The 18,058-nt window shown below is 47.4% G+C and overlaps 1 protein-coding gene across 1 annotated transcript; it reads right to left on the bottom strand.

Annotated features, from left to right (window-relative positions):
* Positions 1-2,697, bottom strand: LOC138816611 (5-azacytidine-induced protein 2). Its single transcript, XM_070006487.1, has one exon. It carries the CDS (start codon positions 2,345-2,347, stop codon positions 1,733-1,735), a length of 615 nt encoding a protein of 204 aa, XP_069862588.1. The 5' UTR covers positions 2,348-2,697; the 3' UTR covers positions 1-1,732.
* Between the last annotated feature and the right edge of the window lie 15,361 nt (positions 2,698-18,058).

The raw sequence follows: 18,058 nt of genomic DNA, 5'->3' as shown, positions 1-18,058 counted from the left end.
ATACTAGGTAAATTCCGATACACACACAAATTTAACCTTCATGAAAAAGAAGTACTTAATGTCCACAGAAATCAAGTTCTCTAAAAAGCTAAATGATGCTCCTAATGTTACAGTTAAATAAGCAAAACAATTATGAGCTAAATGTCCATGATTTCATGATACTGTTTCTTACTCTACACTGAAATGTACATGAACAGTATATAAAAGCTGTCAAATGAATTCTTTTCAAGTAGTACGTGCATACCAACAAATTATCTAGAGCCTCACTGTGAACGTTTTTAGAAGCACATATTTTTTAAAGAGGCCCAGTAGTGACTATGTCAAGTGAGCTTATGGAATAAAATGCTGGAATCATTTGGACAAATGGTGCTGTGTGTCTGTCTTCAAGTTCAAAGCTAGGAAAATCAACTTTTAATATCAAATAAGAAAATAAAAACTTGTCGTCTCTATCACAAGTTAACAATCACTTTTATAAGCATTTCCCATTTATCAAACCCACCCAGGGGCTGTGTAGCAAGCTCTCATTTCCCAATACAGATGGATTCATGTAGTTCATATACATAATTTTAAGAATAAACTGTGTATATAAGATTATTAAGCAGTCTCCCCTGAGAAGTACAAGCTAAGGACACTTGGGTTTCAGGTGCACAGTCCTAGTTGGCAGTCAGAATGTATGGGAAGTTCTCTTTTACATGGCAACATCCTAGAGTAATGTAGAATACTGGAATGCTCTGGTATACAAAATGGTTGAGCTGAGGATTATTTAACTGTGTATACTTATTTACACAAATACATAAATTCACAGAAATTATATTTGTACAGATTACTAAGCTTTTCAATTTCTTTGAACAGCTATTTCAAATTCTCTATTTGGTGCAGTGCTCTCATACTTCCTTGCTTCTGTATCATTTTATTTTTTTATCATAGCACATTACCATGATACCCGCAAATCTATGTCCAACTTTATTAGGAACCAAATGTAAAGTATTAGTAAACAGACTCCAGGTGAGGACTTGAGACACACTGTGTGTTTTAAGACAATGACTTTAAGATAACCTACAGCAGTTAGGCAGACTTCGGGATCTGGGCAATTCTTAAATTCTCAGCTTTTAAAGCTGCTACTAAATTATCTGTCTTTAATATCTAGTTAACCCTAATATTAAGCTATATAAAATGAGAAACTTAAAATCTTTAAACTCTTTAAACTTAATAGGATTAAAAAGGGGGGTAGGGAGGAAAATTGAAGGAAAGGGAACTTGAAAGAACAATTGTAATAACCTAACATGCTGTGTGTGTATGAATATGTGTGTGTGTGTCTTAGTCCTAGTGCTTGAAGTCAGGGGCTGGGCACTGTCCTTGAGCATTTTTGCTCAAGGAAGCTCTACTACTTGACCCACAGCTCCACTTCTGGCTTTTAATTAGTGGTTAATTGGAGATAACTGTCTCATGGACTTTTCTGCCTGGGCTAGCTTTGAACCTTGATCCTCAGATCTCAGCCACTTGAGTAGCTAGAAGTAATAACCTAATAAACCTTTTAGAATTTAAGTCTTTTAAAATTATATACTTTTGGTATCAGGACAAAGTGTCAAATTGTAGAACAAATGATTAAAGTAGAAGACCAAATGACTATTTTTGTTAGGAAAGGAGAATATCTCCTTTCTGAGTTGTTATAATTGGTGATAACTCTCTGGTTTAAGATTCAGTTATACATCCTACATATGAGACAAAAGAATTAAACTGAATAATTTTGTAGTACCATTTGTTTGGCTTTCTGTAGCTCTAGCTTGAGACTGTTACATTCTCTCCTCATCAGTTCCAGCTCTTGTTCCAAACCATGTATCTTCAGGTCACAGCTTAACTTTTCTACCTCCCAGTTTGATGAAGGTGGATTTAAATTCCTCATCACCTGCTGAGTTTCCACCTCTGTTCTTAGCTGGAGGAGTTCTACTTCTTTAGATTGTAGTTGTTCATTCAATATTTTCAAAGATTCAGAGTTGTCTTTATTCATTTTATCCAGTTTGCTCTTCAAGTTATCTCTATCAATACAAACTTCTCGATATGCATGATAGGCCTTGTTTACTTGTTCTCGTCCAACAGAACTTGTTTCTTCATCTAGTCTAGCTCCTACAAGCTTTTCTTCTAAAAACCTTATTCTTTTCTTTAAGAAAGAGTTTTCTTTCTCTGAATCCTTAAGTCGTTTTTTGATGTCTTCATATGCAGTGACCAGGGCAAAATGTGATGCAACAGATTCATCTCCTGAATATATTGAGACTGGAGTCACTGTCTCTCTCCTATGAGCCTTTTCATGATTAAGAATGCATATATCGTCTTCTAATAATGCATCCATGACAGCCTGGGCCCCGACTCCGCGGAGCCGCCCCCTGAGGCCGCCGGGTTCCGACTTCCCCAGTACTTAGAAAACGGACCGAAAACCAGCCGGGTCGCCGGAGGTCACCACGGGCTTCCGGTTTCCCGGACGACCCCGCTGCTTCCCCCGCGAAGGTGGCCGCTCCGGGTGCGCCGCGGAGGGATTCCCATGTCGGTGGCTGCGACGACCGGGGCGTGGCCCTGCCCGCGGGCAGAGGTTAACACAAGGACGGGAGAGCCGGTCTGGAGGAGCGGGGCTGCCGCGGGACCGGGCCCGCTGCCCAGCGGACGCGCGCGAGATCCAGGCCCGCCAGCGCCGGCCGCCCTGAGCCGGACCAACCGCGCGCCGCCCCGGCTTTTTTCTTATGTGGTGCTGAGGAATTGAACCCAGAGCCTCGAGCATGCAAGGCAAGTGCTCTACCACTGAGCTACCTTCCCAGCCCCTCATCTTCTGACCTTACACAAAGTTAGAGCCCCCAAACATATATCCCATGTCCCTGACCTGAAGCAAGGAATTGTGGGCAGGGCTGTTTCAATGACTAAACAAACCACTTCTGTTAACTTGAAACCCAAATCTTGTGGGAACAAGGTGGCATGTCCAAAGCTGCCAAGACAAATTGGAACATAGAGACTAGACCAGGCAGAACTACTTCACCTCACAAGAGAGTCATGTGACCCTGAACTGCCAAAGAGGTACCAACCCCTCTCTCCTTCCCCTCCTCCCCTCCCCCCCCTCCCAGCTTTAGAAGTTAATCCCTCTGGTATAGGGTGATGGCCCAACTCTTAAACTACCATCTAAGATGGACAAATCTGCTGGTGACCAAGCTAAATGACATGGGGCTGCCTCTATTATCAACAGGGTGCCATACACATGAACTACCCCATTAGCTGAAGGGAAGGCCATTGGTCTATGTGCTGCCCAAGCCAGCACTGAAGGCCAGGATTAAAACCTGGCTGCTAAAGATTGTGTGGCAGAGAAAATAGACCATGCCAGGAAGAGATATCCTCAAATGTCACCAGATCTGAGCCACTTGGATCAAGTCCAACAAAAGCAGAGGTCCCCAAGACTCTGCCCTGAAATTTAAAAAGTCCCCAAAACTCAGCACTCCAAAGTAGGCAGAGGTCACCAAGACTGTGCCCTACAAAAAGCAGTGGTCCCTAAGAAAAAGAGATAAAGACAATACCCAAAAAAGCAGAAGTCCCCAAAAACTGCACCCCAAAACCAGATACCAACAAGACTCTACCCCCAGAAACCAGACATTTGACCATTCAATTTGATATCTGAGAAGCTGTCGACCCTTCTTCTGCCAGGGATGTGTCAACAGCAGACAAAGCCCAACCCAACCAGGCCACATCCAATACCAAAAACTGGCTGAAATTCAAGAGTTGCTCATTTGTGAATACCTATGAGGAATTGAAAGCCAAGTACCTTGCTAATGAAGAGAAAATGAAAAAAATCAAAGCAACTTTGAAACAGCACAAGGACACCTTGCTCAGCAACAGCAAGCAAGAAACTAAGAGTCCCCAAGCAGCTGAGGCCACAGCTGATGAAAGCCATACTGCTGGGACCAATTCAACCACACAAGACACTGACGGAGACAAGGCCACCTCAAGCACCCCCAAAGTACCAGGACAACCCACTCCACTTCTAGGTGCCTGGGACAAGGCATCCCTAGATGCCACTAGAAATGGACAGTCCACCACCTCGTCCCTAGCAGCAGGGGGCCCAGCCTTGGGACTTTTGGCTGCCAGGGTAAATAAGACCACTAAAGACGGTAAACCAGTTAATGATGGCTTCATCACCATTATAGTGTTTGCCAGGGATAACCAAGAGGCATTTAAGAGGCAGAGGGCCCTACTGGGGGCTGGGAACCCCAAATACCTCAAATTAGTTCTCAGGCCTTAGCAGGCACCTTGGGTCAACAACACTCATGCCCAGGTGAACACGGGAAGGCCAAGGGACATGACACTTCCCCATTGCCCCACACTGCAGCCACAGACACCTAATACCTACCAATGTAAACTTGTCCCCATACCAGAAAAAATGCCAAAATTAGATATAACTCCAAAGGGAAGACACCAACCAAGACAGACATTCACAAAGTAGAAATTCACGCCACACATGCCGTCACTAAGACCTGCAGCTAAACAGTAAGCAGCTACAGGAGCAACACTTGTGTGGGAAGGACTATCACAATCCTTTCTCAAGTGTTTACTCTCATGTTCTGAGGAACCTGAGCCACAACAAGGGTTTTACACAATCACAGAAGAGTCTACCTTACAATCCATGAAACCCACTACAGACTAGAAAGAATACTTGGAGGGCTAGGAAAGTGGCTTAGTGCTTAGCATGTATGAAGCCCTGGTTTCAATTCCTCAATATCACATAAACAGAAAAAGCCAGAAGTGGTGCTGTGGCTCAAGTGGTAGAGAGTTAGCCTTGAGCAAAAGCAAGTTCATGGGAAGTGCCCTGGCTTTGAGTTCAAGCCCCAGGACTGGCAAAAACAACAACAAAAATACTTGGAGATTTGTGAAAGGCTGAAGATGAACCACCAATTACCCACAACCAATGATGCTGCCATGCAGAGGAGACACTGCATATCAATGAGCAGGCCTCACAACCTGAGAAAACCCATGAGAATAGACTTGCTGAGACATGGAACAGACTTAGCACATCACTATACAAAAGACAACCTCTGCAGAGAAAACTGTGTGACCAAGCCATTCAACAGCTGAGAGCCTATCAGATGAGAAGATGCATGACAAGAAAATGTAGCATTTTCATAGGTTTGGTATTGACCCAGTTCCAGTGTTCAAATAAACAAGGAAGAGCAACCACAGAAGATACCATTATTGCCATTAAAGGCAATTGTTCTAGCCAGAAATTTTAAAGTGGGAGAAGCTACAATAAGAGAATGATGATATGAGTGTGCACAATTACCTAAGACATCAAATGAGGAAATAATCTAAAATGAATTAGTTCTACAACACTAACAAAATTAAACCTGGAACACTCATCTTTTTTATTATGATGATAATTGTTAACAATATGGTACTATTAAACTGTTTATGTGCTTATTGCTTTTCTTCACTGTTATTATGAAGGAGTTGTACAGAGGGGTTACAATTCCATAAGTCAAGTTACAAGGACAATTCTTCTGAGATAATATTATCCTTCCTCTCGTCCCATTTTGCCTCTCCAGTCACTGCCCATAATTTTAAGACCTAGTACTGGTGTGCATGCACACACAACTTCAAGCAGAAGTGAAAACACAGAACAACAATGAGTGTGTCCCTATGCACCCAATTTTCTGCAAAACCTGACCTACCATCCTGCCCCAGCCAGTTTTGAGCCTCTTCCCACCTCCAGAAGGCGACCGGTTTTGGAACATGGTGATCTCAATCCAACTCTAAAGCAATGACTTTACCACTGCTTCTCCACCTTGGGGCCTCTGTGTCTGCTTTCCATCACTCCAAAAGGCCCAGTTAAGCTCATTGCAATCTAGTGTGCTTCCTTAGTACTAGTCCTTCCACAGCCTCCAAGATCACCCCAAGTCCAGCATCCAGGCCTCCCCTGCAGCCATGCCCATCCTGCAAGCACCTCCCTTTCAGCCTGTCCTTCCAGACACGCCCACTCTTGTGAACTCCGCCCACCCGGCCATACACATTCCTTAGGGCTGCACAACTCCATCCAGGCCCACTCCCTCAAGGGCCTCCCTTCTAGTTTCTCCCACCCTGGTACAACACTCCCCTCCAGCCCCGCCCACCCTGTGCTCCTCCCCCAGCCCCGCCCACCCTGTGCCCCTTCCCTCCAGCCACGCCCATCCCGTGCCCCTCCAGCCACGCCCACCCGTGCTCCTCCCCTTCAGCCACGCCCACCCCGTGCCCCTCCAGCCATGCCCACCCGTGCTCCTCCCCTCCAGCCACGCCCACCCCGTGCTCCTCCCCTTCAGCCACGCCCACCCTGCAAGCCCTCACCTGCAGCTGCTCCCTGCTCACAGCGCCACCTACTGGCAGGCGCACCTGAGCCCATGCCCGCATTCCATCTTTGCCAAGTCTCGGGTCTTCGCCATCTTTCTTTCCCATCCTCGCCCAGCACCTCCCAGCCCCCAACGTGCCTAGCCGACCACACTCAACCCCCCCTCCTCCCCTGCCCCCATTGGTCCCTCTCTGAGTCCCCTCCACCACCACTACAGGTGAGAGCAGAGCATCCTCAGAGCCCACCCCCACCCCGGGTGGCCACCAGCCCGCCCGGCCCTGCGTCCCCTCCCGGGCTGGCTGCTCCTAGCTTCCTCCGCTTTGCCCCACACCCAGGACCTCCCACCCCTGCAGCAAGGCCCAGCAAGCTCTAAGCCTGGCCCCCGCTCCACCCCGCAAGGCCCCCCACCCCACGGGCCGCCTCTAACTTCCCTCCTCCTTAGGCCCCCAGCCGGCCAGCGCGAGGGCCAACCGCCCAGAACCCCCTGGCCTGAGCCCACCCTCCTCTCCAGCTCCCCCGCCATTTAAGGTGCCTAGCTTGCTTTTTTAAAAGTGTTCCTGGAATTGCCGGGCGCTGGTGGCTCACGCCTGTAATCCTAGCTACTCAAGAGGCTGAGATCTGAGGATCGCGGTTCAAAGCCAGCCCGGGCAGGAGAGACCGTGAGACTCCTATCTCCAATAAACCACCAGAAAACCGGAAGTGGCGCTGTAGCTCAAGTGGTAGAGCGCTCGCCTTGAGCTGAAGAGCTGAGGGGCAGCGCCCAGGCCCAGAGTTCAAGCCCCACGACCGACAAAAAAAAAAAAAAAAAAAGTGTTCCTGGAGTTGAACTGAGGTCCTTAAGCCCTCCACCGCGGAGACACACCCCTCCAAGTCCCCAATCGCCCATCTTAAAAAGAAAAAAGCAGGAAGACAGATTTCCTCTCAAACCTACAGCCTGCTCTGCCAGATTCCCCTGCCAGTCTTCACAGCCAGACTTTGGCACACATTGCCAGATGCCAGAAACGAGTTCCTTCCTCTCACCCTCACTCCTCAGCAACTGCACACAGCAAGACAATAACCACACAGCACAGGCCAGTGAGGATGACCAGACCAGGGTTTCAACACAACAGCCACTGACTTAGGGTGGCAACTGATATACCTTGTCAAGGAAATGAAGTGAGAACCGGTAGAATGTGTCTGTTAGGAATGAAGAAAGCTTTCTCAGGAACCTCATTTCCATGTCTCCTTTGTATTGTATTCACTTATATATTGTATTCATGGAGAAAAGTGCGGTAGAATTTTTAAAATTAATTTATTGTAAAGATGCTGTACAGAGGGGTTATAGTTACATGAGTAAGGCAATGAGCACATTACTTGTCAATCATTGTTACCTCTTCCCTTGTTGTTGTCCCACTATTCTCCTCCCCCACCCCCCATATTCTTCCCCACCCCATCCACGCCCCCCCCCAAAAAATATATTTCTCAAAATGATCAGGTTGAAACATTTTAAAAGCCCTAGGTGCTGGTGCTGAGGAAGTTGGTTCCAGTTCTCTCCTGCTTCTAGTCCTTCAACAATGCTTCTAAGTCTTGCTTCTAGTCCTTCAACAATGCTTCTAAGTCTTGCTTCTAGTCCTTCAACAATGCAAAAGGCCTAAGAAGAAGCAAGATGCCTGCTGGGACAACACCAGCTCAACAACCAGGGGACACCCCCGCTGTTATCACTTTCCCACACAGGAGGAACACATAAGTCTAACCTGTCACTTTGTCTACTTCTACTGTCCTTAAACTATACAGTTAGTTTAGAATGCTGTAAATGTTGCAAATCCACAACCTTAGCACTGAGACAGGCAAGCTTGAGGCTTGCCTGAGCTATATAACAAGACCCTCCCTCAAAAATTATGTGTACACACACACACAGTGCTTTCAAAAGAGCATCAACAAGTCTTCTGCACCTTTTTTTTTTGCTTTTTGTTGTAGTAATGGGGTTTGAACTCAGGGCTGCAGACTTGTTTGTAAAATAGTGTGTGGGCACCAGAAGACCATGCCTGTAATCCTAGTTACTCAGGAGACTGAGATCTATGTGGAAGCCTGAAAGTCCATGGAAAAGTAATTATCTCTAATTACCATAAAGACAGAAGTGTCACTGTGCCTCAAGTGATAAAGTATCAGTGTTGACAAATGCTCAGGGACAACACCTACACTGGGACTCATACCAAAACAATACAAAACAAAAAACTGTGTAAGATTTAAACAGGCTAAGACCTGCAATCCTAGTACATTAATTTTTACTAGTATATAGTATTCCATTGAATGTCAATACTACAATTTATTCTTTATTCATTCATCTGCTATGATGTCTCCATACATGTGTGCATACAAAGCCCCATGTGAGTATCTTCTGGTGTGTTAAGGCAGGACTGCTTAGATTTGTGATCAGAAGTAGAATTGCTGCTGTCCTACCGAGTGTGTTCTCTATTATGCTTACTACTTAAATTGTTTTCTGTGTCGGTGGTGTGTATGTGCCCCACCTCCCACCAATGATGTGCCAGAGACCCCAGTACTTCCTATTGTACCACAACCTGTCAACCAAACTTTTGCTGCTTTTCTCAATTTCAGTGTGAAGAATGACTGGAACCCAAAATAAATGCTTCGATGGCATTCCCTGATGTCCGGTTGGGTGGGCACATCTTGATGAATTCAGTGGTTAAAATCTCTCCATCTCTGAAAACCTCCTTTTTGTCACTGGTCCATTTTCTGGGGTTTGAACTCAGAGCCTAAGCACTGTCACTTAGCTTTTTCACAGCTCCATTTGTGGATTTTTGGTGCTTTATGGTGACCATGAGCCACCCTATTATCTTCAGAACACATCTTTCTGTGGTGTCCTGGCCCATGGAACCAACGACCACCTCAATACATACAACATCTCATCCCTTACGGCCAACCATCCCCGTCAAACTGCCCATCAGGTGCAAAATGTTGCTGTTCACTTCTGGGGTCACTGGTGACCCTTCTCTTTCTTCCCTTTTGTTCACTGCCTAGTACTGAGAAGTCAGTTTGTTTTTTTGTGTGTGTGTGGGGGGGGGGGGGGGTCCGGTCATGGGGCCTGAACTCTGGGCCTGGGCGCTGTCCCTCAGCTCTTCAGCTCAAGGCTAGCACTCTACCACTTGAGCCACAGCGCCACTTCCGGCTTTTTTCTTTTTGCTTATGTGGTGCTGAGGAATCAAACCCAGGGCCTCATGCATGCAAGGCAAGCGTTCTACCACTGAGCCACCTTCCCAGCCCGAGAAGTCAGTTTTTTAAAAGATATTTTAGACTGAGATTCTAAGTGATGTACAGAGGAAGTCAACCTTCTAAATAAAGAGATTCTTTCCCACTTCTACACACTCTGGCATTATCTTATGTTGAACACCTTCAATCTCTCACACTGAACCATACCCTGAGCCCTGTCCTTCAATACCAATATATTTTCAAAAGATCACCTTATATACCCATTACCTACCCAGGAAAAAAAAAGAAAATTTGTTTCCACCAGAAGACTTGTACAAACATGTTCCTGGTTACTTCCTTCATTAAATGCCAAAGGCTAGAAACTCAAATGTCCATCAACAGAAGCCTGGATAAACTGTGGTGAGCTAGGCGCGGTGGCTAATGCCTATAATCCTAACTACTCATGATGCTGAGATCTAAGGATCTAAGGATCCTTTAATCTAAGGATCAAAGTCAGCCCAGGCAGAAAAGTCCATGAGATTCATTCCCACTTAAACCAACAAAAAGCCAGAAGTGAAGGTATGACTCCAGTGATCTAGCACTTGCCTGTATGACACAGCCTAATTGAGGGAATGAGGCCCTGAGTTCAAGCCCCAGTACCAGCACACACACAACCCAATGAAGAGGCCCCTGAGAAAACTAACTGGACAACTGAAGCATCTATGGGGTTGCTATCCCAATTCTCTTCCCTCTGCCTTTTCTCTGATCAAGATCTCCCTCCAAGCTGGGCACAGATGGCTCACACCTGTAATCCTAGCTACTCAGGAGGCTGAGATCTGAGGATCGAGGTTCAAAGCCAGCCTGGGCAAGAAAGTCTGTAAGACTCTTCAATTAATCACCAGAAAAACTAAGTGGCACTGTTGCTCAAGTGGTAGAGAGCTTGCCTTGAGCTAAAGAGCTCAGGGACAGCACCCAGGCCCCAAGTTCAAGTCCCATGGTTGACAAAAAAGCTCTCCCTCCAGAAGATCTCTAGAGAAAGGAGAGTGTACAATCAAAGGTCATCATAAATCTTCTCCAGACCACTAATGGATGACCCTGGGCCTTCGTTCAGAGAACACAATGTGGGAAACACAAGCTACCACACAGAGACAACCATTAAGAAACAAACTTTGGCAAATGAATCTACTCTGGTAAAAGCAGGCATTGGCAGACAAGCAACAACTATAAGGCCCAGCAAACAAATTCAGTAAGATGAGACCTCATTGGGCATGCTCAGTGGCTTACACAACACAACATTTGACCTACATAGCCTTAATTTTGCCTCTTCTTAACCTTGCCTCTAATCTGACCACCACATTGGGTTTGAAACTAAACAAACAAAAGTCAGGAATGATGTACCATGCCTGTAGTCCTAGCCACTCAAGGGGCTGAGATCTGAAGATGAGGGTCAAAGCCAGCCAGATAAGAAAGTCTAAGGAATTATCTCCAATTAACCACTAAAAAGCTGGAAGTAGAGCTGTGGCTCAAGTACGAAAGAACTACCCTTGAGCAAAAAAAGGTAAGGGACAGTGCTCAGGCAGAGTACAAGCCCTAGTACAGACAGACAACATACAGACACACACCAACTAGGCAAAAGAACATGACTCCAATTTGTCCTCAAAGCACTAAATCCTCTAATACACATTGCAGGAATAATACTCTACCCAAGCAAGTAAAACGTCTGTGATCCAGACAAAAAGCTCTCTGGGCCTGTAAGCTCTGGAAGCAAAGCATTAGAAGTGACCATGCAACACGCCAGCCCAGTGCTGTCACTGACCAGGCACCTTGAACGGCCACTAGCTAGATACAATGTCCAAGTACTGACCTGGGTTTAATCATTTCCTAGCTCTCTTTTCCTAATCACTCTACCTTCTTCTCAGCTTTCAAGAACAGGAGGAGGAAAGGGAGAGGGAAGAGCAGACACAGGCTATTTTGAGAGAGAATGGAATCCAAAGTTAAGTGCAACTTCCACTAACATAGTAACAGATCTCCAAGGAAACCAGGGTGACTGGAGCATTCTGTGTCTAGAACTCCATGGAGAAACAACTTGGTTTTCATCCATCCATCCAGGGTCACCTTGCTCCAAAAGCCTGGGATGGTTCATCTGGAAGCAACGTGAACATTTCCAAACAGTGCAGGAAAAGATGACCCAGCGATCAGTCCACTCGGGAGAGATCAGCAAGACTTTCCAGGGCTCAATTCAAATCTCACAGTCCCAAACCTATTACAAGACCAAGGAACGTTATTAAGGGGAGAGCAAAGGATCTCAGCAACACAGTCTCCAAGGCCCTTACATGCCCCTCTGTGTTTTCCTTGGGCTGGAGGCCGCGGTACCTGTTCTGCCAGCCCTGGAGGAGGTTGGTGTATTTGCTGAGCACGCCCTCGAGCGCCGGCTCCCTCCGCCGCCCACCGCCTCCCGACGGGCTGGCGGCCACCGAGCCCGGGCTGCTGCGGCTGCCCCCGCCGCCCAGCACGGCCGCCACCGAGCGGCCCGACACTCCCCGGGCCGCCAGCGAGCAGGAGGGCGAGGAGCCCGCCGACGTGGCGCGGCTGCTGCTGCGGCTGCTGCCCTGGCTGCCCCCGCCGCCGTCTGCGCCCTGGGCCGCGCTCTCCATGGCCCCAGAGCGCCCGGGACGCGGGAGCCCGGCGCGGCGGCTCCGGCTCCGGGCTCACGGGCCGCGCGTGGTGCTCCGAATCCCCGTGAGATGCCTGACTCACACGGGAGGAGGAGGAGGTGGACGAGGAGGAGGAGGGCTGGGGAGGAAGCCAGCGGGGCTGGATGCAGCTGCGGCTGCCGCTTCTCCCGCAGCGGCCCGCCCCCCGGCCTCCTCCTCCCGCCCCCCGGCCTCCTCCTCCCGCCCCGCGTCCCTGCGGCCCGGCTACCCGCCAGACCGGCCCGCCCTCGACCCGGATCGCAAGGGGTGAAAGGCAGTCTCCCCACCCCTGGCCACCCTGGGACCTGGAGGGAGGGGCGTCCACACCCACCCACCCGCCCGCCGGGGCCGCGCGGATGTGGACGCGCGCTCCCCTCTCCCCTGCGCCCCGCCGGGGCCACGCGCGGACACGGACCCCTGGAAATCAGCCTCTCCCGCTGCCACCCAAACTGGGCCACCTGGCCGTCCTGGCGCCCCTGCGTGTGCCTAGAGGCGGGTGACCTGTAGAGTTAGTGTGGACATCGGGCGCGGGAGTGGGGTGGAGCTTGCACACTCGCGGGGTCTTGTGAATGCGCCCCGCATCACGCTCGTCCCCGTCCTGATGGACACAGACCACCCCAAATCGTGGTGATGACACAGCACTGTGCACGGTGCCAAGAGCACGGACTTGAAACCTTGAGGCGGGCTGCAAAGCAGGCAGGGGACAGCTGGTCACAAACACAATCATGCTCTGTTGTCTGGGATGTCAAGGCAGACTCCCCATCCACAGGACGACGTCGCTGGCTTTCAGGTCTAAAAATACTGCTGTGTGGCAAAAGCAGGTGACTTGCACTCTTCCCGCCCCAGGAATTATCTTGGTAAATATAAATACTCAATGCAATGCATTTCCTAGTTACCGAGGAGCCTGGCTCTCCCCACAAGCATGCAAAAGACACACACACACACACAGAGTGAAACTGGATGGTTCACACTTAGAACCCTTGAAAGCAACAGCCCAGAAAACCACTCGGACACTCAGTCACATACAATGGAAGTTCGCTGTCAGCAGGGGCTGACAGGCTAGCTCTCTGGGGACAGAGTAGCAGCAGCCTGTCCTTAGACAGGGGGCGTGATTATATACTGTCAGGGAAGCAGAAGGCAGGACAGGGACATCAAAAGCGGGAAGTCTTGCAGCTGGACACTAGAAATAGCGTGTGGCCAGGGCAAAACCTCTTGACTATGGCAGCAGCATTTTGCTGATGCTGCTAGGGGCTAAAGATACATGCAGTTTAGGTGGGGGTGGGCAATTGTGGCCTTGTAGGATCCCGACTCCTAGAAATATATTTCCTGCAAATATATCCACCGACTCAGATAAAAGGGGCAAGGAGTCCTTATTAGCCGCACATCTATGACCCACTCATGGGTAGGAAGCATAGCAACCATGCTTCCTCACATTGTGGCTTGTACAGGAAAGAGGCCACATGCAGCTGGCAGTGTACAGAAAGGGCGGCAAGCAGGCTGGCATACTTGACAAATAGCAGTTTCCAATAAAACAAAAACCATCCCCAAACATCCTATTTACTATAACACCTTTCACGCCTCCCCCCAAACATCTTATTTACTAGGTCTAAGGCCAAAGTTTCCTATATACTAAAACACCTTTCACACCTCCCAAGTTCCCTAATTACCAAGTCTAAGGACAAACTACCTTCTGGGTTTCTGGGCTTTTCCTGAGTTCTGCTACATTTCAGTAACCTGATGTTTGACTTGTTTATTATTTCATTCTTTACTTTGGGTCTTTACCTCTGGAATTTCCCTTTAATGCTTTGCTCTATTTTAAATAATAATTTTGTTCTATCTCTGATTTCACACTTTACAGCTTAGCCTGTGAAGGACCTAAAATGGAGCCTGTCAAACTAAAATGGGAGTGGATATTTCTACAAGTTAGGATTGCTGAAGATAGAAAACAAGGATGCTGAAGCAAAAGGCAAAAAGGAGTAAAGAGACCCCACTCTACTGGAAAACAAAGAATTAAAGAAGAGCTGTGTGCTGGTGGTTCACACCTGTAATCCTAGCTACTCAGGAGGCTGAGAGCTGAGCTGGTGGTGCAGCAGGAAAGTCTACAGGATTCATATTTCCAATTAACCAGCAAAAAGCCAGAAGTAGAGCTGTGGCTCAAATGGAAGAATACCAGCCTTCTGGCTTCTAGCCCCAGTACTAGAAAAAAAAAAAAAAAAAGAACAAAACAAAACCAAAATCTCAGGCTGAGGATGGTAGATTCTTTGCTTATCTCACGTGTAGTGGAGACCCTGAATTGTATCCCCAGCACTGAAATAAAAAAAGGGGCAGGAGGGGGGAAAGCAAAGATTCCTACTTGTCTTACCCCCCATTGGCAGTGGGATGAAGCAGAGGAAATGAAACATCACTGCAGAGGTGGGCACCTTTATTTATAGATCTCAGGCCTTTCAGCTGCATGCCTTGCTTTCTGATAAGACACATTTAGGATCATCAGACTCTGGATTTACTGGCAGACATGATGCAGTAAAGTATTTCTGGCTATGAAAGTATGGCCAGTTTATGTTGCATACAGAGCTCTGTAAGTATGCCTGTCATAATGTCAATAGACAGTGTTTAAGTTCTAATAGTCTCCCTATGAGCATTTTATGCACACTATTCATCCATCCCCTCTTTTTTTGTGGTGCCAGGAAACAGAGCTAGGTCCTCACATGTGCCAGGTAAGTACTCTGCCACTGAGCTATGTCTCCAGCTCACAATTCCCTTTTTTGCTGGTACTGGACCTTGCACTCAGATCTGGCCACTGTCCTTTGGCTTTTTCACTCAGGGCTGGTACTCTACTACTTGAGCTACAACTACATTTTCAGCTTTTTGCTGGTTAAATGGAGATAAAAATCTCATGTGGTTTTTCTGCCCAGGCTGATTTCAAATCTGGATCCTCAGATTTCAGCCTTTTGAGAAGTTAGGATTTATAAGCCTGAGTCACCAGTGTGTGGCAGCCTTTGTTTGTTTGTTTGTTTGTTTGTTTTCTTTTCTTTTCTTTTTCGATCATGAGGCTTGAACTCTGGGCCTGGGTGCTGTCACTCAGCTCTTCAGCTCAAGACAATCACTCTAACACTCAAGCCACAATGCCACTTCAGGTTTTCTGCTGACTAATTGGAGATAAGAGTCTCACAGACTTTTTTGCCCAGGCTGGCTTTGAATCATGACCCTCAGATCTCAGCCTTCTGAGTATCTAGGATTACAGGCGTGAGGCACCAGAGCCCGACAGCCTACATAGTTTTAGTAGAGCAGAGTTAGTGGATGGAGAATGTCAGCAGAAGGATTTTTCTTCTTTCCACTTTCCATATCAAATAGTCTTCCTATAACACATCTCAGCAAACAAACATTTGGGATAGGAGGAGGCACAGTTGTAATCTAGGGAACTTTTTGTCTTGTGGACGTGAGTGGACATTTGGACTTTGTCTGATGCTTGGGTTAGGACCTCTTTGTACCTTAGTCTTTGTTGGTGGGGAGAGGGGGAGTTATGGGGCTTGAACTCAGAGCCTGGGTGCTGTCCCTGAGCTTGTTTTTGCTCAAGACTAGAGCTCTACCACTTTGAGCCACAGCGTCACTCCTGGTTTTCTGGTGATTAATTAGAGATAAGAGTCTCATGGGACTTTTCTGCCCAGGGTGGCTTCGAGCCACGATCCTCAGATCTCAGCATCTTGAGTAGCTAGGATTATAGGCATGTGCCACTTGCACCTGGCTGAGCCTCCATCTTTTTACATGAAAAAACCTGGTAAGTACCCACCTCCAGGTGCTAGCATAAGGCTTTAACTTGCCTTGTTTAATAAAGCACCATCAAATGAGAAAGTACGGGGAGTTTTGTTTTCCTTGGAACACTTTTTGCTCTTAGATGAAAGAGAGGAAATGATATGAGTAAATTATATTCTAGGAAGTGGTAGTATGGCCCAAGTGATAGAGTAAAAAAGCCAAAGGAGACACAGGCTCTGAGTTCAAGCCCCAGTTCTGACACGTGTGTGCACACACATGTACATACACACATATACACACACATTCCATTCCATTAGCACATCTCAACCTTGGCTGACCACACACTGCACATCTGAAACTACTAACAAAATTCATACCAGGGCCCAAGCCCATTGGTTTCCCGCCAGCTGAGGGTTGTGACCCTGCATTTGGACCGAGTTACAACTTAGAAAAGAACTTCGCAACTATATTAATCGGGGATTGCAGTGATACATTTTGTTAGTAGCAAAACCCAGAAAAATCCCAGTCTCCTTATCTGTTCAATTTATTCAATGTTTCTCTCCATTTCTGTGTGCTTTTCTCTCTGTGTCTCTGACAGGATGGAGCAGAGGCGGTTCAACTCAGAGCCTTTTCCTAGCTTGATAGGCAGGCACTCGGGCACTGAGCTATGCCATCAACCTTGGTTTTTGTAGATTATTATTTGGGGGAGAGGTTAACTTTTTTGGAGGGAGAACGGGTATCCTCACATCTCAGCCTTCTGAATAGCTAGGACTACAGGCATGAGCTACTGGCACCCAGCTCTAGAATTGACTTCTTCTTCTTTTTTTTTTTTTTTTTTATCAGTTGTGAGCCTGAACTCTGGGCCTGGGCGCTGTCCCTCAGCTCTTCAGCTCAAGGTTAGCCCTCCACCACTTGAGCCACAGTGCCACTTCCGGCTTTTTCTGCTTATGTGGTGCTGAAGAATTGAACCCAGGGCCTCAGGCATGCAAGGCAAGCACTCTACCACTGAGCCACCTTCCCGGCCCCTCTAGAATTGACTTCTGATTATTATTGCTGCTGTTGTCAGCCCAATAGTCTCTTCTCTCATAACTTAGTATGCTCCTTCCCTAGGCAACACTAGGCCCATTTAGTAAAAGCAGTAAATGATTAGCCCCTACCCCTTACACTGAGAGGGCTCTCCTTTGGGATAACTATAACCATACAAGGCAGCTAGATCCCTGAATCTCAAAGGTCATATGGGTCACCCGAGAGGGCACTCTTTTGGGGCAGCTATGACCATATAACGCAGCAAGATCCCCTAAATCTCAGAGGTTATAAAGGTCACCTAAGACCATAGCTAGCACTTCTCATTCTTCTCTCTTGTGAGAAGGGGTCCCTTTACTGGCATAAACCTTTTCTTTGTTGTTTGAACCTAGATGTCTGTGTAGTTTTCTGGCAAAGTCTAATTTACTCTATTATTCAGTAGCACTCTACACATCCAACCTAAGAGAATATTTCCAGGGAGGGAGCTTTGTGAACCTTTCCAGTTGCAGTGTGTCATGCTCTTGGGAGAAATATTACTTATTGTTAATTTTGGAGCTGGTACTGTTCTGTCTTTGATTCTCTCCTGATGAATGGCCAGGAAAATGTTAACAGTCCAAGCGAATGTTTGCCTGCTTGGGTCTCAGTGGGAGAGACAGTGAGATTATTACAGCGCTGTGGAAGGAGGTTAGCAAGTGTTTTGTCTAGACTTCCCTAGGTTGGGGTGGTGAGGGAGGTGGTGGTGGCAGTAGAGTTTTTGAAGGAGGAGAGCTCCTCAGGGCAAGAGTCAGCTGCCTGGTAGGGAGGTATGGGCTGGATTTAGGTCCACGCACAGACTTGCTAGAGTGAGGATTTGGTAGAGTTAACCTTTTGAAAACGCTAAAGCAAAACCAAACATGAGACTGTATGTGGAGCTCAGAGATAGCCTAGAGTTTCCCACTTGCCTTCCCTTATTGTATGATGTCCAGACTGGTATCAAAGTCATAATCCTCCTGCCTCTGCCTCCTAAATACTGGAAACACACCACCACACCTGGCATGAATGCTGCTTTTTGGGGGGGGGA

The sequence above is a fragment of the Dipodomys merriami genome, unplaced genomic scaffold, assembly GCF_024711535.1.
Source record: "Dipodomys merriami isolate MVZ:Mamm:240054 unplaced genomic scaffold, mDipMer1.0.p SCAF_7, whole genome shotgun sequence".
Taxonomy (NCBI): domain Eukaryota; kingdom Metazoa; phylum Chordata; class Mammalia; order Rodentia; family Heteromyidae; genus Dipodomys; species Dipodomys merriami.
The sequence above is the reverse complement of the archived record's forward strand: the minus strand, read 5'-3'. Positions and strand labels throughout refer to the sequence as shown.

Bases quoted from the DNA above. Each gene is read 5' to 3' on its own strand.
- LOC138816611 (XM_070006487.1), bottom strand. From the start codon at position 2,347: ATGGATGCATTATTAGAAGACGATATATGCATTCTTAATCATGAAAAG.